The 22,560-nt window shown below is 32.2% G+C and overlaps 3 protein-coding genes across 3 annotated transcripts; 2 read left to right on the forward strand and 1 right to left on the reverse strand.

Moving 5' to 3' along the window:
• Positions 1–4,493: 4,493 nt before the first annotated feature.
• On the forward strand, positions 4,494–6,014 carry LOC108661683 (mitochondrial pyruvate carrier 3-like). Its single transcript, XM_018119338.2, has 5 exons — positions 4,494–4,798; positions 5,286–5,387; positions 5,495–5,547; positions 5,636–5,709; positions 5,793–6,014. The coding sequence occupies exons 1-5, from the start codon at positions 4,744–4,746 to the stop codon at positions 5,833–5,835; spliced, it is 327 nt and encodes a 108-aa protein (XP_017974827.1). The 5' UTR covers positions 4,494–4,743; the 3' UTR covers positions 5,836–6,014.
• Positions 6,015–6,759: 745 nt separating this feature from the next.
• Positions 6,760–11,444, forward strand: LOC18612379 (zinc metalloproteinase-like protein). Its single transcript, XM_018119137.2, has 11 exons — positions 6,760–6,917; positions 7,236–7,484; positions 7,945–8,154; positions 8,652–8,732; positions 8,826–8,912; positions 8,996–9,091; positions 9,253–9,306; positions 9,420–10,414; positions 10,619–10,667; positions 10,795–10,834; positions 11,128–11,444. Exons 2-11 carry the CDS (start codon positions 7,242–7,244, stop codon positions 11,277–11,279), a joined length of 2,007 nt encoding a protein of 668 aa, XP_017974626.2. The 5' UTR covers positions 6,760–6,917; positions 7,236–7,241; the 3' UTR covers positions 11,280–11,444.
• Positions 11,445–12,139: 695 nt separating this feature from the next.
• Positions 12,140–16,358, reverse strand: IBR5 (indole-3-butyric acid response 5). Its single transcript, XM_007049151.3, has 5 exons — positions 15,853–16,358; positions 14,288–14,387; positions 13,662–13,719; positions 13,219–13,325; positions 12,140–12,673 (listed from the first exon to the last, which is right to left on the reverse strand). The coding sequence occupies exons 1-5, from the start codon at positions 16,087–16,089 to the stop codon at positions 12,372–12,374; spliced, it is 804 nt and encodes a 267-aa protein (XP_007049213.1). The 5' UTR covers positions 16,090–16,358; the 3' UTR covers positions 12,140–12,371.
• Positions 16,359–22,560: the final 6,202 nt, after the last annotated feature.

Here is a 22,560-nt window from a genome sequence, read left to right on the forward strand (position 1 = left end):
ATCATAAACTGTACCGCTGAGTTCTAATTTGATCACGTTTTTGTGTCCTGTTCTCATGTATAAGGATTTCAGCAGCATGTGAACTTGGTTTTCTTCTGAAGCTATTGGTTAATGGAGTTGTTAATCATTTAAAAATAAAAATAAAATTGTCCACTTATTTACTCAAACGATGTAAGTTTCAGATGAATTCAAGATGCTCTCGTATCACTGGAATCCAATTTACTGATATATATATATACACATATACACATATATATATATATATATAACTAAATTTGATAGCCTTTAGCCATTCATTTTATATATAAAAAACAAATACAACTAGAAATTAGTAACTATTTTATATTGATAAGATCTTTGTATTATACTGATCTTTGTATTATACTATTACTCTATATTTTACAACTGTTTATCTTAATTTGTCAATAGTACAGATTATATAATCTCTCATTTTTTAATATTTTATTATAAATTGAGCAATCTTTGATAGAATTATTGTTTCTTTGGATAAATACTGTTTTAAGTAGGATAACTGATTGGGTCAATTGGTTTGACACTTATCATTCTCAATTGAATTAATTTTTTTTATATACCTTATGTCAAAACTATATCGTTTTTGACATTTGAAGGTTTTTTTAATTTATTTTAATAAAAAATACTTGAAGACAATAATTTCTAACTTTTAATGCTTAGAGGATAGATTTATTGAATATTTATCAATTACAATTAAATATTATTTTCTGTCTATATCCTTTTATTCTACATGAACTTAAAATTCATAATATTTAGATATCTCTTTTATACATGAATGTTTAAATTTCAATAAATATCCATCCAATTCATTGAACAAAATAAAAAAGTGAAGAAGGTTTACTCATTTCTCAATATATATAGCACACAATCATCATTGAATAAACAAATCAATTGAATTTGACAACCTTTAATCATTCATTTTATATATAAAAACACAGATACTATTAAAAATTAGTAATTGTTTTATATTGATGGGATCTTTACATTATATTATTGCTCTATATTCTCTTAATTTGTCAATAGTACATGTTATATACTTTCTCATTTCTTAATATTTTATGAGAAAATTGTGAGAGATAATTTTCCTCATAACCCCAATTCAAAACTATCATTCATTATAATTTTAACTATGTTTAGACAATTTTTAGCATAACTTAACAACAATGCTTTTTAAACAATTTCAGACAAACTAAAATGGTTTTGATTTTCTCTATCTCGACATCCAGACAAAAATTTCAAAATTAAATCTCGATTTCTCTCTTTTGTCAAATACTGTTTATCTCACCATCTAGCTCTTTCTTGCTATCTCAAAGAGCAAAGATGACATCAAAGTATGTGTTTTAGGTTGTTGGGTTTATTAATTTAAATTTATATTCATAGAACCCCAAAGTTGAGGGGTTGAGATTGATTAGACATATTTGTAAATTAAAACACTATATGACTTTGGTAACTCAAATCTGGTTGCAAGCAAGCAAATCAATTAGTTATTAGATATTGCATTATTAGTTTTTAGACATTATGTTACTAGTTTTTAGGTATTGTGAGACTGATTTTTAGGTATTGCGTGACTTAATCATTGCGTCTTTAGTTTTTAAACATTGCGTAACTAGTTTTTAGGTATTGCATGATTAGGTTGTAAGCATTGCATGGCTGATTTTTAGGCAATGCTTAAGTCACACAATGCCTAAAAACTAGTTAAGCAATACCTTACTAACCAGTCACACAATGTCTTACTAACTAGTAACGCAATGCCCAAAAACCGGTTACGCAATGCTTAAAACCACCAAAACAACTTAATTTCATTTAACAAAATCAACAACTTTAAATAACACACCATATTCCATTTAATAGTATAATCGACGAATATGCCTACTTGACGAAGAATACTCAAAATGCTTAAAGGTTTTTCTTCATAAATCAAAAATCACTCTAAAATACTTAAAATGCTCAAAACGCTCAAAGGTTTTTCTTCATGTATCAAAAACTATTCTAAAATGTTCAAATGTTTAAAGATTTTTCTTTCTGGCAATGAATACTTTAGAGATAAATAATATGGCGATGAAAGCTCAAAAGATATATGTTGGTTTGAGAGGTGAACCTAAACATATTGGTCGGTTTCATTAAGGGTAATTTTATCTAAAGTTAATTTCTCTTGACTAAAAATAGTTAAAATTATAAAAAGAGCTATTTTCAAAAATACTTTGTTTATGAAGGGTGTTTTTGAAAAGAACCCATATTTTATTTTACATCTAGTAATCTTTGATAGGATTATTATTTTCTTTAGATAAGTATTGTTTTATAATCATATATATAGGTGCAGGTTTTCGGTAATTAAAGTCAGAGTAAATAACTATCTTCGATTAATACTAGTTTATCTCTTCCTCTACCAACAAGAATCATATATCTGACACTTATGTAACAATTTATATTTCCTTAAAATTTAGCTAAGTATAAGTACTGCATTTAGAAAGTTGATATACATAATCTAACAAAAATGAAAACCTTCAAATTGCAAATGTTATTCATTTTTTTTAATAATATATTTTTAATGGAAAAAAGTTACTAGATGTTTAACAAGATTATTATCTTCTTTTGTTGAGTATTGTTTTAAAACCATATATTTAGGAGCAATTTTTAATAATTGAAATCAAAGCAAATAACTATTTTTAATTAATACCAATTTATCTTTTCCTCTATCAGCAAAAACCATGCATTCACGCAGTTAACTAATATAATATGTATCCAAATCCTCTACCCCAATCCGTGCCGCATTTTGTGCCTTTTCTTTGACAAAGTGACACATGTCTATTTTTTAAATTACTAATTAATACATGTTTGGATTTTAACTTTTTATTTTGTTTCTTATCTCCCATTTCCTCTTTTCTCTCACAAAACGATTGTTCTTCCATATCAGTAAGCAGACAATGCCTTTTTGCCAAAATTTTACTAGTTGATATTGCGATAAAAGATACAATTTGGTATCAACTGGATGTGCGAATTAAACCGACAGTAGTAGGCAATTATATCATCATCCCTCCCTACTAATCTCCCTTACGATAACCCAATTTGAGATTCATGAACTGATAATAAAACTGAAGAAGGAATTTATTTATTTAGGATTTATAAGCAGTAGAATAGAAGAGAAAGTGGAAAGAGAAAGGGATCGTTACGCTTGAGAGCAAAATTTGGGTTTTGCCTTTTCTTTGTGTTCCTTTTTTTATTAGTCTCACAATAAAATCCGATCCCTTCTTTTGTTATCCTGAGAGCGGAATTTGGATTTCTGTTGTTTTTCTCACAACAAAAGAAAATCTTATTGTGCATCGATGAAGATAGGAAAAGACAAGTTCATGTTTTTCTTGCCGGAACAAACAAGCAAAAAATCACCATTTATGAACCATATACTGATAGAGGAAGAAAAGAGGAAATAAGAGATAAAAAGATTTAAGTCCAAACATGTGTTGATTAGTAATTAAAAGGATAGACACATGTCACTTTGCCAAAGAAAAGGCATAGAATGGGGTACGGATTGGGGACAAAGGATTTGAATTCATACAATATAGTTTTCCTTACAAACTCTTTTGAAGATATCAAATTGAAATTCACTTTAACATAATCTATATTTTTTGTGATTTTTTTCTTAATGTAATTACGGGTACCATCCTAGTAATATATTATTCTACTTGTAATAAAAACTTATTTTTGTGATTTGCATCTCCTTATACTTTTCCTTTGAATCGGAGATTTGGGAATAAAATTTTGACTGGACCTAATACACATCTTGGAAATGTGATTTATGTGGTTTTTTTAGAGTATGCTCACTAAGTAGTATCTTTAGTAATCTCAAAACCCCATGGTTTGGTTTTCTTTTCTTTTCCTTTCCTTAATTTTTCTATTCGAAATAAAACAAATATATATACACACTAAGTGCCGGTAACCATTCTTTTTTGATAGGCCCAGATCCACTTTCAGGCTTTGTTTTTGAAGTGACGAGTGATCATAGCACTTCTTTATATTTAGATTTGTTATAATTAGTTTTTTTTTTTTTAATTTCATGAAACTTTTTGAATTAACACTTTACTTCAAATTCAAAACCCAACAAATAACGTTAAATATATTATCATTTTATTACATTTTTTTATATATTAATTATTATTTAGGAACGATTTTGGTGCTATATAATCGGCTCAAAATTTCTTAGTGAGCCATAAGAAATACGGCCAAGAAGATGAAGATTCGTTGAAAGTCGTCGGCCGAAGAATAAGGAAGGTTAGGTTGAGATGTCAACACTTGAAAGTTAAAAGTCTACATGTCTAAGCTTAAATTTATTGAATGATAATCCACTTGTTTAAAAACTATTTCTCCTTAGTTAGACAGCTAAAAAAAAATTCCCTATATGAGTTAATTATCGAATTTTTTAACTTGTTTGATCATTTAAAACAATATCCAATGCAAGTGTCCACTCAAGAACAATATAGAAATTAGTTGTTTCTTTTCTTCTCCAGTCAATCTTCCTCTTCTTTGATTTGGTCTGCAGGCTTATATCATCATCATCTTCTGTACACGAATTTGCCTCTTAATTTCCGCTTAAGATCAATAGAGATATATATGTCAATAAGTCAATTGTTAAACACATAAACTGTGAGGCAGATAATCAGATCTTAGCTCGACCGGCTCGCTCTTCGTTCTTTCCATATCACACAGAAAGGTTTCATGGCTTTCTCCAAGTTTCAGGCGTTCTACAACCACCCTGCAGGGCCAAAAACGAGTTTGTTTCCTTCGTTTCTCTCTAAACCCACCCTTTTCTTAGTTATATTAGAACTGTTGAGTAGTAAACTTTTATTAATAATTTGCTTGAATATTTCAGTTTTGATTCAGTGACCCATTAATTGATGCTTCCTCTTTGAAGATGTGATTATCTCTTTTCTGAATTTGTTGGATATATCTTTAGCATTTCCTGCAAAACAAATTTGAAATTTCAACTATATATTTCAGTTAAAATAAAGATTTTCTGCATGCTAGATAGATTACACAGACAGTCTCCTCCATATCTAAGGCACGATCTTTCTATCCGGTTATCATAAAATGCTATAGAAATAAATTTGGGATATGAATGTATTGAGATCAAAGTTGTTTGACTTTTGACAATTAAGCATAATCCAAAACCATTTCCAATATTTGGTAAAGAAAAAAGTCATTTACAATTTGATTACATATATACTGCAATTCTCATTTTTCCTAAAACACAAATGCAGTTCATTTCTGGGCACCAACTTTCAAATGGGCTTTAAACATTGCTAATGTTGTTGACATTTCAACAAAGCCAGCTGAAACGGTCTCTTACCCTCAGCAAGCAGGTCTCTCACTATTCGCTTGGTTTTTTTTTCTGTCATAGAGTAGCCTAAGGAGAATGTTAATTTCAGTAGCAATTGTTTCATTCCCTATTTTGTGTGGGGTTTTTCAGCTCTAGCCTGCAGTGGACTTATCTGGGCGAAGTACAGCACTGTCATTACACCGGTATGTGTATATGCTCATTGCAAAGTCTATATCTTGATGAAACTTTGGCAAATTTCCCTAATTACAAACCATGTTGAGAGAACTGCAGAAGAATTGGAACCTTCTCGGTGTTAGTTTTGCCATGTTTGCGACTGCTTCTTACCAACTTTCACGTAAAATTCAGTAAGTTGCACTTAACATTCTATGTATCTATGAGCAAGAAAACTGAGTCATGAGTTATGACCGGATTATTGTAAAATGTGCAGGCATGAATTCACCAACGCATCTACTGTTGCAAAAGAATATTGAAGAGAATCATTAGATCAGAGTCCTGCACTTGTATTTTAGAGGCCTTCTCCTAAGCCTCCATGCATAAATAAATTTATATGAATTTGGGATGTATTATAATAAGAATTTAGAATACAATTCATAAGTTAATATTGAAAATAATATTAATCAGATTAATAGTTAATATTTTTTTTATATAATTTTCTAATGGATTGAATTTTTATGCGGTTATAGATGAGAGAACTCAATTCTATTCATTATAAGATTTAGGACTTTTTACACAAGTTTATATTTTTAAATCCATATATAATATTGAAGTTTAACCCACTATTAGAGCATATTATAAACCATAATATTATCATTTCATATATTTTACTTTGATTTTAATAAAATATAAAAAATAATTAATATAAATTCATGTTTGGATTTTTATAAGAAAATCTAACAATGCTTCCATGGATTATTGATTCTCCACTCTTCAACATAGTGGCAATAATCATTAGATCAAAAGTTTAGCTTTTATATAATTCTATTAATTTTTTGCCTTTTTTATACTTACTTTACATTTTAATTTATATTTTTAATTTTATTTTGACCCGCTATTAATGATTATATTAATTTAATAATTTTTTTAAAAGAAAGGCAATCCGCAACGTGGCTCTCCTCACTATTATGTGTAAATTTCAAATCAAAACTTCTTTTTTCAAAAAAAAAAAAGAAATTGCAATTTTCCTCTCCTAGAAATATTAAAATTTCGTTTTACAGCCATGCCGGAATAGATATCCGATCCTGAACAGAGGATCCACTTACTCCTGTTCCCAAACACATTTCTGCTTCTAGTAGATTCCTCCCAGTGGCCATCCTGCGCCCATACGCCAGCAAATGCGTAACAAACTGTCAAGCACCGAGCACAACCGTGCATTTTAGCATACACGTAATAAAATAGCTAAAATATACCGCCTCTTATTCTACGCCCCCGTGCCTATATAAGTAAACCGAAACTCCAGCGCTTGCAAAATTTCGCTGATATTTTATTTTTGCTAAGCAAATTTCAAGAAGAATATTCCCTTCTCAGAAAGAGAAAATTCCCAGCAACTCCTCAGGTAAATAAAATCTTTCAAAGTTCTCAGTCTGGGTCTCGTTAATTGTCCTTAATCGTCCTTAATTGTTGATATTAAAGTTTAATTTGCAGGTAAGAATTTGTTGAATTCCGCAATAAATTTTGTGTTTTTAATGTAAATAGAAATCTGAATACTCAAGTTTGGTTGTTCACTTTACGTCCTTTATGTAAAAGGATTCGAATTTTAAGTCAACTATTTGCTTGGGAATAGAAAAGATTATGTCTATGAATGGTTTTTTGCTTTAAAGAGTGATTAAAAGTTGTTCTTTTATTTCTTTTGTTTTTTTGTTTGTCGTTATAGTACAAAATGGAAGAGCAAGAAAATATGGTGAATGTGACAGTTTTATGGCGAGGCAACAAGTATGTGGTGGAAATGAATTCTGGTGCGTATCTCAAGGAGCTTGGAAATGAACTGCAGAAGTTGACTGATGTTAAGGCAGATACTATGCGGCTCATTCTTCCTTTATTGTCGGGCAAAGGCTCGAGAATGCTGCACCCTTTCTCGGATGAGCACTCATGCTTGAGTTTGCAAGAAGCTTCAATTGTCAAGGTACTTACTGTTTCTTGCATAGTTTATATTCATGACTACGTTTACTGTTTGGTGCTAATAGAATGAGGTCCTCGCACTATGGATGTCACTGCAATGAAAGCCAATTGATGTATTTGCTAATACTCTGGTCTCTATGATGTAGGAAACGAAGTACAGATGCCACATTTTATTCAGCTGAAACTGGTTTTATGTGTTTTTGAAGCCCAAGAATGTCTTTTTACTTTTCAGTTCAAGTGCAACTTATTTGTGTGGTTTTGTTATTGCTTTTTAGTCATACGTAAAACAAGGATGTCCGTAATTGTCTTAGCTTGAAATTTTTTTAAAGGAGTGACTCCAATGATTATGGTTGAAGAGATGAAAGTAATTAAAAAAGCAGTGATGATATGGACTTGTCTAACTGAGTTTTCACACTTTCTTACAAATTCTATGCTAATTTATACTTTTTTTCTTATAATTTCAGGGAAAATCTGTCAGGATGATGGGGGTACCTGAGGATGAAGTTGACCAAGTTATACAGAATTCAAAGGTGGACCTGAGGATAGCTGGATTCAATGAAGAGGAAAGAAGACTGAGGCTGCGAATGTCAGATGGACCTCGTGCTTCACTGAGACTTCCTCAAGGACCTTATATCTTTTGCAATTTTCGCACACTTCAAATTCCCGGATTAGAGGTTCGTACTCACTTCATTATGGTTGACCATATGTATCTGAGGAAATTGGACAAATGCATTGATGCAATCTTTGTTTATCAGTTCATCTAGTTAAATATATTCATAATTTATAGTTTACACAAAAATGCACATATGTTAAAGTTGAGGGGCTATGAGGAGAGAAGGGGTGTTGGTAGCACAAAAACTATTAGTAAATTTCAAGGGTTGAATAAACTATGGGTAATACGGTATAAGGTTTGTGTCACAGACAGCAGTGCTGTAAAAAAGGTAATCACTGTTCGAGGAAGAAGTGATTTTTGGCTCTACATTTCTGATTTTATGCATGAAGAGGTATATATAAAATGCATCAGGCATCTTAGACTATTTCATCTTTATGTGCTATTTGTAAGAATTTGAATTTAAGGAAATAACAAATAACCATTTTGGAACTTATTATTCATTATTCTAATATTTTGGTTATTCCTTATTCTGATATCCTGATTACTGTTTGTTACCAGTTACACCCTCCATCTTCTGAGGCATTAAAAAAGATGCATATGCTTGCTTCGGACCCTGGAATTGTCTCTATCATGAACAAGGTACCCTGGGATCCATATTTATCCGTACTACTGATTGCTTAACTGACTCTTGTAATCTCTGCTAAACTATTTTGTGATTGCCCTTCTGTAAAGCATCGATGGCGTGTTGGAATAATGACTGAGATGGCTCCAGTTGGTTATGTTGGTGTGAGTCCTAAATGCATTCTAGGTTTTAACAAGGTAAGAACTAGAATATGAAAATCTTATAACTCTTCTACTTGCCTTTCTTTATCTCTATTGTTGATCCTTATTTGCTTTTTCAGAATCATGGAGAGGAGATATCTCTGCGTCTTCGAACCGATGACCTCAAGGGATTCAGGAAATACGAGAGCATAAAAAAAACTCTTCTACATGAACTTGTAAGCATTTTTTTAACTAATTTCAGTTATCAGTTCTCTGATGTTACTAATGATTATGCTATTATAATTCCAAAAATAGAGGGAGGGAGAAGAGGGGGAGGAGGTGGGCAGGGAAAAATTAGCAAACAATTAACTGAGAACTGTGCTTGTGTCTATTTCAGGCTCATATGGTATTCTCTGAACATGATTCAAATTTCTATGCCCTTGATAAACAGGTAAAACTACCTTTCTGTGCACACTTTTATGTGTAGGAAATAGTGCTCCATTGTCAAATATTTTTGGTTCAATATAAAAAGCATTGTCTTGATTTAATATTATTTTTTGACAGCTGAATGAAGAAGCTGCTAGCTTAGATTGGACCAAATCTAGGGGCCACACCTTAAGTGGAATAAGACATTTAGAGAATCATGAAGAAAATGTTTATGTTGAAGATGGAAGAAGTTCTCAGAAGGTTGGTGGAAATATGTCAACTTTGTTGGAAAATGCCCGTTCCTCTTCTGTAGCTGCTGCTTATCGCCGTCTGGTAGATGCTTCGGCCAACAATGTTGAAGCATCTGAAACACATGATGAGCCTGACCCTGATGATTCTGGGTCAATTGTGCCCGACAGAAATGAAAATGTAGACATTGAAGGTCTAATTAGGGCTCAGGGGAAACTTGCTCATGAACCAGATCCTGATGACCATTCTAGCCAGCAAAACAAGTTTGAACCTGATCCAGATGATTTGCAACATGGTGAAACTTTGCAACTGAAACCGCATTCTGAATTTACCAAAAACAATTCTCAGAAGACTCTTGGGAAATCAGCAGCCATGAGTTCAAGTGAAGAGCCTGATCCTGATGACTCTGGAGTTTCTTCAAGTTTTGGAAATGTAGTTGAACCTGCAGTGATGGAGATTCTGGACACTAAGATTCAGACACGTGATACTATAGGTGAACCAGATCCTGATGATGGAGAAGCACAATGGAATAATTTGGGATGTGCAAACATGGCGAGACATGATAAGGGTCATTATGTAACAACTGAAACCATGGAAGATCGAGCCCATTTCAGCCAAGCTCATAAACAGCCTGATCCTGATGAATCTAAAGCAAATGAAACAGCACAAGCAGAGCCTGATCCAGATGATAAGTTGGTGCCACAACAGGGAATATCCGATCTGAAAATGGATGAGCCTGATCCAGATGATCAAGAATTACAAAGAATCCAAGACTCTGTTACTGGTGTTTGCAGTCGTCTGCAAAAGGCCATTGATATGTTGCGAGCTGAAGTTAATCCCAGCGAGGCAACTATCGTCCTGCAAACTCTATTTAAGATAATTGGGTATGCCACTTGCTTGACTGTCCTTTGATTCTACTTTCCTTTTCCTTAATGCACAATGAAACATTGGTTCTGTGCATCTAAGCCTGCCTCTTGCAAGGCCTGATAAATGCTTTGGTTCTTACTTATTCTTTCTAGCATTTTTTCCTCTTGATTTTGTGAACTAAATTACTGATAAAAGCTGGAATTGTTTTCTTTTGTTGGCAGGAATGTGATTGAACACCCAGATGAGATGAAATTTAGAAGACTTCGAAAGGTAGAATCATTGTTGCTTTAAGGTTTTGCTTTATTTCCATGGGGTTAATCCATTATAACTCTTTTATATAATAAAATCCTTGTTTTATTTAATCCTTGCCCGAGTTACTAATGAGAGTACATTGCAGGCCAATCCTATAATCCAAAGAAACATTGCAAATTACAAAGGTTTGTTTCTTCTTATTCTTTTTTCCCCCTTTAAACAATTCTTTTATATGTTTAACAAGGTTTTGGTACCTAGAGTTTTATCACAAAATAGAAGTAAAATAAAATGATGCTTTTTTTTTTTCGAAAGGCAAATTAAATGATGCTTTAATAGAAGAACTTTAGAATTTGGTTTTTTAGCTCTTTTTTTTAATCCCCAAGTGAGACACCAATTGAATTGGTTAACACCAACTAAGTAAATAACATAAAATAGGTTTCATATATAACTCTAATTCTTGTCGCTTTTGTTCTTGCAGCTGCCGTGGAAATTCTTCTCTTGATTGGTTTTACTGAAGATGTTATCTTGGATGAAATTGGAAAGGCAGAAACTTACCTAGTTTTAAAGCGGAATGATCCTGGTCTATTATGGCTTGCCAAGTCCTCCCTTGAAACATGTAATGCTTACTAGTTTCAGCTACGCGTAAATATGTGTGAAAATATGGTGAAAGACAATGGTGAAGAAAATGCATAAACATTAAATTGTGTTGTGTACTTCATGTTGTAATGATTTGAGGAAAAAATGGTAAAGAAGTAATTTGGTTTGGAAATTTGAGCTCCCAAAACTTACAAGTAAGTGGTGTGTATTTATTTTCATTTTACATTTTATTTTTCCTTGGTAACCTTTTTGTTTTGACTACATGCCTCTCCTGGAAAGAGTATTCTAACCCATGGCAAAAATATAGGAGGTTAACTACTGGAAAGGGCTGGCTCTGAATGTTGAATCAGCATTTTACCAGTGTTGTCTTAGAATCAGTTAACTTACTAAAAGGGTGAAAAAGTGAGCTGTAAGGGTAGGCCTAAATTGGCAGGGGGCAGAGAGGCTCAAAAATGATTAATCTCTGATTCATAATGTTTTTGAAGATCAGATTTGACTATCATTATTGCCTCTGTTTGCCCCCAATTAAGTGTAGAAGTTCTTTAAAGTTGAGTGATATGCACCCCAAAGTTTAAAGCCTCACTACAGAGACATTAGAAAACCAGACATTTATATGCTTTTTAAAGGAGGGGAGACAGAAAAGCAGCATCGAGTTACTTGTTCCTTTTTGGTCTAATGTTAATTGGCTTTGAAGAACATCATTTTCATCAACCGTTTCGTTTATAACAAGGAATACATGAACACTACTTGCTTTGAGCAGGACTGAGTATATAGATACTGGCCTATGAGGCCTGGCAAATACAACCAGCTTTGGATGGGAAACTGTCTACTGGTCCAAAATAAAATATAATTTTATTCTGAAAAAAATGTAAAACAGAAAGAATGCACATCTATTCTACTGAAAATTATCTTTGTATATGAAAAATGGAGCGAGCCAGAGGCGTGCGCTTCATTAACATCAGAGGCACCCAGAGCGAATGTACTAACTCGTCAAATCTAACAAACCAGAAAACTTTAGCATTTACTTGCACTTTACAGCCAAGTTTCATACAAAACCTCATGAAAGTCGGACTCACTCAATTTCTGGTGAAATGGTTGGTCTTGCAAAAGATCAACTTCGGGAACTCAAGTGCTATCCATTGAAATATCACCGCCACTAGGGTTTGCTAGGCTTTCAGAAATGCTTTTCTGGGTCTGGCCAGCACCAAATGTGAACTCGTGCGGTGGAATTTCTAAAGGCGGACGAGCAAAAATTGATGTAGCACCAAGATTGTTGAAAGCAGGAACAGAAACTGGATCATTTGGCTTCAAGAAGCCAAAGTTCAAAGATGGGGCTCCCGCAAGGGAGAAGGTAGGCAGATGAGGATTGCTACTATCAGATGATCCGAATAGCTTTTGCTCATATTCCTGCAATTGCTGGTAGACAGCTACAAATAACAAACAGGGAAATGAAAATCAGAAGGTAATAATGGCTCTGGAAGCAAAAATGCATTCATACATATCAAAAAATAATAATAAGAAGATCATATTGGAATAAACATAGCAACACAACTACAATAGCTAACCGCAATTTCTATCATACCAAATTTGTAGTACTTATTACCTTTAAAAGAGATTTACTTTACAAATACACATAATACAAAATTAACTCACGAATAAAGTTTTTCACCTCTAAATTCTCTCGGATGGCAGAAAAAAGTCTATTTGTCTGATAAAAATGAGAAACATAAGGTTCCACCATCCCATGCAATCTAACAAATAACCAGTCAGAAATGGTTGATGATAGTTTCAGCAGCATTAGATTTTGTGCCTTCTTCAAATGATTTTAAACATTCATTTTTCCTCCTCCAACTAGTAACAAGTGGCACTGCTATATCTTTTTCAATTAAGCAAATCACATTCAATTAACTAAAATAACAACATAAAATAGCTTCCATGAAATTAGATTATCTGAATCAAGGCTAGTAAATACCTTGAGTTAACTCAACAGATGATCTCCGTTCTTTCACCCACTGATAGCTATACGGAAGCCTCCATCGTTTAGACTTCATCAAGTAAGCTATTACAATAGCTGGTGACCTGTCAGAAAGAATATAATCATCCTCTCAAAGAATTTGTTCCTTTTAAATGGGTATACACACATACAAAGCAGTTCCTCTCCTCATACAAATGACAAGGTGGCCCAAAGCTATCTGCATGGAATCTTATTGGGAAAAATTTTGAGGTAAGCTTTCACTAGGTTCTTCTACCACAGTCAATATGCAAAAATTCTATTTTCAGCAATCAAACTTGAATTTTTTTTTTGTATAAAATAAGATTGAAAAAGAGAGGAAAAAGCCACTTCAATAACCTCATATTTGTTTTGGTGTTTATTTCTTGGATACAAAAAGAAAGGTAGGAGCAGTAATAATCAACCTATTTTTTCCTGACATGCAGTGCACAAGGACTCGAGCCTTATCCTTCTCACATTGCTCTGCAGAAATAAGCCACAGGTCATAATATGCCAATGATAAATTATACAACTACGCAACTTATCGACTGGAAGTGTCTGAGCTAATGCAATGCAACTGAAAAACATAATTAAATATCATTGGCATAAGATCTGCAAGCAAACTCTGCAACAACCAGTTTTCACTTGGCTAACAAAGAGCATCATGGTTAAAGCAGAGAAAACCACAACAAAATTTCCAAGTTGAGAATCATAGAAAAGTTTCCAATTGTGAACGTGCAGAGCCTCTGAGAAGCACATACATCTGACAGCAGAAATCACACTGTTGACCATGTAAATAAGAAAATTAAAGAAGCACCTTATTATGTAAATATGAAAAGGGCAAATATACTCACTAGATGCTTCTCAGGACCTAAAAAAGAGTCTGAATGTTATTGAGTGCTGCTCAGACTAAAATCATGAAATTTGTGCAGGCAAAAAATTCAAAGCATGAAAGGAAAAATACCAAAGTCATGCACAACAGAGGAGATAGCAAAGTCAAGAATTTGACACTAGCTACAAACTTCATAATGCACCATAAAGGTCAACGCACCTAAAAATTGTATTGCATCATCAAATTGTAAAATTTTGTCATCTTGCAGGCAGTGATAGGTAAATGAATTCTTGTAGAGATTTTGACAAGCAGGTACAGTCTGCAAAGAGATAATATAAATAACATAAGAATATGCCCTATAAGTAAATTACAATATTTAGTTATAATATTGATACCTGACAGCCATCAATGTTCATTTTAGCAGTCATAACATCCAACAAAGAGGATGAGATAAAACTAACTGCCATCAAAACAAACAGCAAAATAAGAAATGAAAAAGAACCAATCTTGACACCATCCATGTTACCTCATTCAAGGATGTTCCTTTAAATGTAGTCACTGATGGCAAGTGACAACAGCAAACTACTTGTCTGCTTAGTTCTAAACTTATGATTCACAATATTAAGGACATAAACCTGCAGTCATCAGTCCCAATTTCTCCTAATTTCTAATTATAGGATCATATAAATTAGCTTCACAACATAATTATCTCATCATTCTTTAATACAAGAAGATTTTTCATCTTTGACCCCATTTCTATACCATCCAATATTTTTCCCTAGAAAAGGCAAACAGAACCCATGAATTTCCATAATGTGTAATAATCCAAATACCAACAAACTAACTATTTATAGGCTATCCTAAAAGGAAACTTCACTGCATCAACTGCACTCCAGTCCAGTTATAATAATTTATACAATACCATGCAAGGTTGAATGTTGTGCATCAATCACCCCTTATCTTCAAACTGTCCACTATTCTCTGCCTAACTACCTAAGTAAATGGCAACATAATTTATCCTATTTTGAAATTCTCAAGTCAACATTATAACATTCCTACAACTTCTATTTTATGACTAGCACAAGAATCAAGTTCCCTTTTTGGAAAAACCAAAAAACAAAAATCACTTTTAGGACTGTTTGACTGTCAAATCTTACTATTATCTCTACTTCTAACTTTACAAAATTGCACCCACGCATCCTGCTCATTAAGTTCTAATGTTCTCCCCAATTTTTCTAACTTATGGTCAATACTAGCCTTAGCCCGATCAGCTTGAATCACATCATCTGCAAATAGCAAGTACAAAGGAATATTATCCTAGATATCCGATTTAACTCATCCGTAAGTCTCAATGTAAATCCAATGTCATTGGATAGTACTCACATTAACTTCGGAATTCTCAAACTTGTGACTCCTCTCTCGTTCTCATCCCTAAACCAACTACAGGACAACTGACATAGGAATTTTCTAGATCGATTAAGTAACAAGATCTCCCTCATATAAGTAATTAATTTAATCATCAAGCCCCTACTCTACATGCCAAATAATTACAATGCAGAAATCCCATCAAACAGCAGTATACAAACCTTAACATACAGCACAAGAAATCTATTTCCTAATTTTCTTTTTCTTATTCCAATTAGTAAACAATCGATAAGTCAACTTTTCCAAACCATTTTCAATCCCAAATCCACAAATTCAACATCATAGTTAAAACCAGAAGCTGATACTAATACTGCACGCAAACAGAATCAATAGAACAAGAACAAGAACAAGGGGCATACATTAAGGACACGAGTAATTCCCTGGGTCTTGAGAAGCTCGGAGCGAGAGGCGTTATCATAGCTACCCAAATAGAGAAAGTCAGGCAAGATCAACGATGGAAAAGCACTGACTTGCAGCGATGTTTTATCAGAAGAAACGGGAGCTCTATGCCCACATATCCCACAAACTTCCCCTTCCTCGTACTTGTGATAGTGCCCACATACCCCACACGGATTCTCCCTCTCTCTCTTCCTCATCACCACTCACCCCCAAACACCAACAAACAACAATTTTTCGATTATACCCAGATCAAGAAATGAAAAAAAAAAAAAAAAGAACCAGAGTCTATTTTTCAGGGAACGAAAGGATTTTTAGTTGAAGGAAGGTCCTTGTTGCATCGAGATTTTGCGTGATCGAGTGAAAGAGAGAGAGAGAGAGAGAGAGAGAGAGAAAGAGCTGAAGGGATTCTTACATATATATAATTGTCTTTTTTCAATATAGTAATATATAGGGGTAGGGGGTCTTTCCTGAGTCATACAGAGATTTTGTCCTTCGATTTTATATAAAAGGGAGGATGGATATTTATATATTGCCTCGATGTAGCAAAATATATCAGAAAAAGAAAGAGAGCATTACCTGATTGAGATTCTTGATGGGCATGAGTACCCCTTTATTGTTGCATCAGTTACATTGTTTAAATTTACTGACTCGGATACACATAATAAAAATTACTGTTTTCATTGAACTGTTTATTGAAATAATTTTATTTTTACGTTATTATCATTATGTTATGAATCCCATGTCAATAAAAAATAAAATAAATCTTAAATATATAAATATCAGTATTCTACCGCTTGTCAAATATACTTTTAGGCTGGAGTGATTTAAAATCAAATGTTAGATATTATTTTATTTAACAATTATTAATCATTGAGATTAAAGATTATCAGTTTGATATGACGTAAAATATCAAAATAACTATATTTTAAAAATTCATAAATCCATAATTTTGATATTTCATAAGAATTTATAAAATATTAACATTTTATTTCTTAAATAATTTATGATTAATTTAATCAATAAACAAATATAATAAATATTTTTAATTAGATGGAAAACCTTCGAATGGATTAAATATTTTTGAGTTGACTATAGAAGAATATTTGAAAGAGCAAAAACTTATTATATACAAAAAAAAGTATTTGTATTTTGGTAGGAAACAAGTTTTTTATGTATACAAGGTAAAAAATTATCCATAACCCATTTTGCAAATCATAACAGATTAATGAAAAAATATTTCTTACTTTGTTAGATGGATATTAAATCACACTTTGGAGTAGTGGTTTAATAATTTGTTGATAATTTAAGATAACCGTAGTAAGATTACCAAGCTTTTTATTAAATATAATGATTTAGTTACTAAATGCAAAACACTACAGATTTTGGAATGATCACACCATACCAAATCCTACCTTGAATTTGCATTTGCTTTCCCACCAATCACAGTATCCTGTGTTTTATTATTTTTTTTGGTAAATATTTTGTAAAAATATGGTTTATTCGATAATCAAGATATTCAAGTGTATGGTTTGATGCTGCTTTAAATTTGAGGATCAGATGAATTTAAAGAGATAGTAACGTGTTAAACCTTCATTTATTGTCCAACTGTAGTCATGGCTTGTTGTCAAAAGTGGGTGTTGTTTTTTATTTTTTTATTTTCTATGTTAATGTCGCGCATTTTATATTTATAAGATGTAAGATAAATTTTAGATATATAAATAAAATTTTTTTATCATTTATTAGGCATATTTTTTTGATTGAAAACGTAAGCTTGTAATTTATAAATTTATTTAATTTTATTTTAGAATTTAAAATTACATAAAATTATGTTTAAGTTTCGGTTCATGATATTTTCTTTATTTATTTATTTTTTATTTTTTCTCATGTTATAAGGGATAATTTCAATTCTTTTTAGGGTTTGAACCTAAAACATGTGGAAACCCGTTAGATTGAGACATCACACGTCGAGCTATAAAATTCATAATTTTCCATCTAAAATAAAATCATGTATTTTTTGTTTTTTTTTAAATTAAGTTTTAATTATTTTAAAATATATTATTTAATTTTGCATCCCAATGAAATACAAATTATACGAAAGCCTAAGTTTTATTTCATTGTAGTAACTTTTATTTTCATTATTACTATATTTGCTTTTGCTAATCATAAAGCCATAATAATGTAGTAGATTTTAGGGATAGCAACCACACAAGAATATTTTGTCTACCCCAACTTTGACCCGACAATTTAATATCTTATCTTGAACCCCACTTATCCCCATCTTGGATTACCATTTTCAACATTTGCCATTGCCCCCCTTCATCACAAAGCTTGATCACCAGCATCCTAATCCTAACTTGTCTATGATACATTTGTCTATCATTTTGTTCTAGTCTTTCACAAAACCATTTATCATTTTAAAATCAATTACATTTTAAGTACATTTTTATTTTAATAATCTCATGTTAATATTAAAAAATCATAGTAATCTATGATACATGTATATATATAACTAGTTAAAAAATAGAGGATGTAGACATTTTATTTTGTTTTGAATTTTCTTTTAATTATTAACCTTTGTGATTTTTAATTTATTGTATTACTTTTAATTTAAAACTTTTTGTATTGTTCTATATGTTTGAACTTTTTTATATTTGAATTATCAAATTGGGCTTGTAGCTGAAGTGTCTAATTGGCTTAAGATGTGAAATGATTAATTGGATTAAAAGCTTGCTTTGTTAATTGGGCTTAGAGCTTAATGTGTTATAATTGGAACTTGAGACTTGATGGTCCAAATTGCAATAATTCCAAATTAAAAAAACACAAAAGTACAAAAAAGAAAAATAATACTAATTACAATAAAATAATATATATAAAAAAAAAAAAGAAAAATAAGATTGGAGGAAGAGCAAATCTCTTCTTCCCCTGGTTGCGCCGCCTCTAACTCCCCCTTGCCATGACCAAATCCAAAAACAGACAAAGCCATCAAACCTACACTTTCTTCCTATCCAGTTTTTCCCTCAAATCATTATAACTAGCCTTTATCACTAGTCTGACCTTTCATGATTTAGTAATAAATGCATCTGCTTGAAATTCATGATCTTTGTGTACATGTCATAGCCCAAGTGGCCAACAACCAGCCAAAAAACTACCGGCCTAAACAAGCCAGTAGCCTAGGAAGACCAACATCCTAAATAAGCTAGCATCTTAGACAGGCCGGCAACCTAGGCTGTCGACCAGTTGTCCCAACAAACAAGACCCAAACCCTCTTCACACCAAGGGATAGAATTGTCCACTAACCTTATAAAAGAATCTTGATTATTTTGAACTCTTTTATTTGTTGATTTGTTTTAAATTTAAATGTAAACAAGGCAAACATTCAAATTTAAATGATTTAGATAGGGTGTGTCACGACTCGATACTCCCATCAAGCCCGTGACAACTGTCGTGATGTCTCGATTGATATTTATTACTTAAAATGTCAACCGAAATCTCGCAAGACTTTCGCATCAGTTTTACTTCTCCCCAATAAGCAACAGTTATTAAATACCATATTTTAAAAAAATATAGACTAATTTCAAATTAGAAACAATCAATAAGTAATTTTTACTATACATGAGTATTTTGATCATTTAACCCAAAATTTTTGAACTCTAGTAAAATTATGATATACGAGTAATAAGCATCCATTTCATATCTAAAAATAAGTTTCGTTGTCTAATTCATCAATTTAAAGTGAAATTATAGCTATTCAAATTAAATAAAAATATTAAATAAAATATTTCATTTTCTTATAAAACAATATTTATAGAACTCTGTGTAAATAATTTTTATAACGTAAAAGTAAAATAAATTCATACATACAGTGGTACACGCAGTCAGTTATACAAAATATTCTACAGTGACATGTGGGCCCCCAAAATAGCCAAGATAAACACGACTGTAAACTTGTGATTTCTAAGGGTGCGAATCCAACAGCAAACCCTCGACAAAATCGATAGTCTACTGGCTCCCCTGCGCCTGAAATGGTTGAAAGAAGGGGTGAGTTTTTATAAACCCAGTGAGTAAGCAAAGTTCATCTACAACATCTAAAACCGAATAAATGGAGACAATTAAAACATCTCTTCATAATATGATTCATAACATTAAAACTCATTTCAACCTTATAAAACAATTTACATTTCATCAAAAATAATCAGCAAGGCTTATGACTCTCTTAAAACTTGGCTCGTGCCAAACTTATACTCGGTGACACCTTGGCCTAGGGCATCCAACCGAGTCCGCCAAGGATGTTAAAACGACATATACCCACAAAATACGTTTTTACTTTTAAAAACGTAGCCGTTCCTTGATGTTGGCTGAGTTTCACTCTCATGTGGTGGTTCGGCATGAAGTGAACTCTAACGTTACCTTAGAAGATACCCTCCGCGCATCTCGTACCAAGGTAAAATATAACGGGATTTACCATGCCCCTTTCATAGGCTGGTCCACGGAAACCCGCCACACTGCAGTAAGCTAAACAAATAACCCACCAATCCAATAAAATTTTCGACAGCATGACATGGCTAATATAATACTACCTGTCTGTCAAGGCAAAGCAAAACAGTTCATATATTCCACACAAACACAAATCCAGCCATGCTTGCCATCACATCGTTATAAGCCATCAATTCAAACCATATGTCAAAACATATATATAACACAAGTATACAATCTCCACTTACTCAATTTCCAAAACCAGTATTCAATTTCAAAACAAGTTATAAATCTCATTTCGTTTAATCAACACTTCAATTATAAAACATAATAGTTTACAATTTAAATTCATTTTTCTTTAAAACATAAAAACGAGTATAAACAACTTTAGATAGTTAAGATGATCGTCTGATTATTCACAATAGTGGGAGTTTGGAGTGGTAGAAGTACTCCTATTCTCAATCCTCGGATACGATATCTTTACCCTTATCAGAAGGCTCACCACCTATACATAATACGTGACACGAAATTCAACATATTGGTGCCAAACTGTTATAAAACTATTTCAGACTCTATATGAATGCATGACATTGAATGAGAATTGTCCGAATAATCACTTAAAGACGGTTTTCTATGTGGGTTCAATTATGATCGAATTGAACTTATATTCGACCTAACTCGAACTATATACTGTTGAATTAACCAAAACATCCGATTCAACTTCAAATATATTCATTACACTTCCAATATTCCAAATACACCAAAGTACCTTAATAAGCTTGGTTGTAACTTAATTCATTGTAACCGAAATTCATTCTGATTCCTGACTAACTTGCTAATCAGTGTCAACACAATCCAATAAATCCATTTATATCATTAAGAATCAATTCCAAGTCCATTTACTATGATTTTCTCATTATTGTTCAAATCGTTTACTAAAGGAACCATACGTCTCTATAACCGTTTTCAATATCCGACACCACAATTCATCAAACATGAGTTAAATAACATGAGATATAGCAAGATCTATCATCAATATGTCCTTTAGTAAATTCGGCTAAGGAGGATTGTTGAAGAGTATGTGATTTTCTTGCTTGTTTTTCATGCCAAACATCATCAAACAACTAAAAACACTAAGATATCATGAAATCTAGCCAAATTCATCACCAAAACTTTTTTCTCTAGATTTGGCCAGCAAAGGTTCCCTCTTGAAAACTTGAATTTTAGCCATGGAAAATAAAAAAGAATGCATGGGAAAGGTAGATCACAAGCTAAGATTAAAAATTTTTACCTTTACTTGCTTGATTCCTTGAAATCCAACAATTTCTCTTGAATTTTTTCCTTTTTAGGGTTTGTTCTTCTCTTTTTCTCTTTGTTCCCTTGCTTGGCCTGCCATAAGAGTGAATGTGAGGGTTTTTAGTGAGTTTATATAAGAAATTAAAATAATATTAAAGCTTGACACTTGTCACCATGTGATTGGTCTATGGTTAACTTAACCATTAAGTATTCTCTTACTACCATATATAATACCATAATTATCCAAAATATAAAATGATAATTGGTGAAATTCATGGGCTTGACAAGTGTTATGGTGGTGTAAAATTTCAATTACGTCCTCATGGACACGTGAAATGATCGTTTTACCCTTATACTTAGAAAATGTCGAAATTGAAAATTTTCACTCCATAATTTCAAATTATGCTCCAAATAGTCAAACTTGGTCAAAAATTTCATCCAACATTCCAATTTTGTCCTCAAGTGGAAAAATGACCATTTTACCCTTACGTTAAGAAAATTCTTGAATTAACTCCAAATAAATCCTCGAACTCCGAATCACCATTTTAAAACATTCTAAGGTTCGATAACTCTCAAATACATCCTAAAATCTCTATTTGAACTAGTTCGAGGCTTAATCGACTTAATTGTACCACTAGGTACGATACCAACTTTTAATGATTTTTCGAGGCATCCAAGCATGCAGACATGCTATCAAGCACATGAATGACATGGCAAGTATATAGTAGAGCTAGGCTTGACAGGGTGAATATTCAAATTTAAATGATTATTCATTTATATAAATTTGAATTATAGATAAGTTAGATAAGAGGGCTAACCCTACTTATAAATACCCTTTACCTTCGCATGTAAAACACATAAGTTTGGGAATAAAATCTCATTTACTTCATATTTTCCTA

This window comes from Theobroma cacao, chromosome 1 (genome assembly GCF_053813885.1).
Source record: "Theobroma cacao isolate CCN51 chromosome 1, ASM5381388v1, whole genome shotgun sequence".
NCBI lineage: Eukaryota > Viridiplantae > Streptophyta > Magnoliopsida > Malvales > Malvaceae > Theobroma > Theobroma cacao.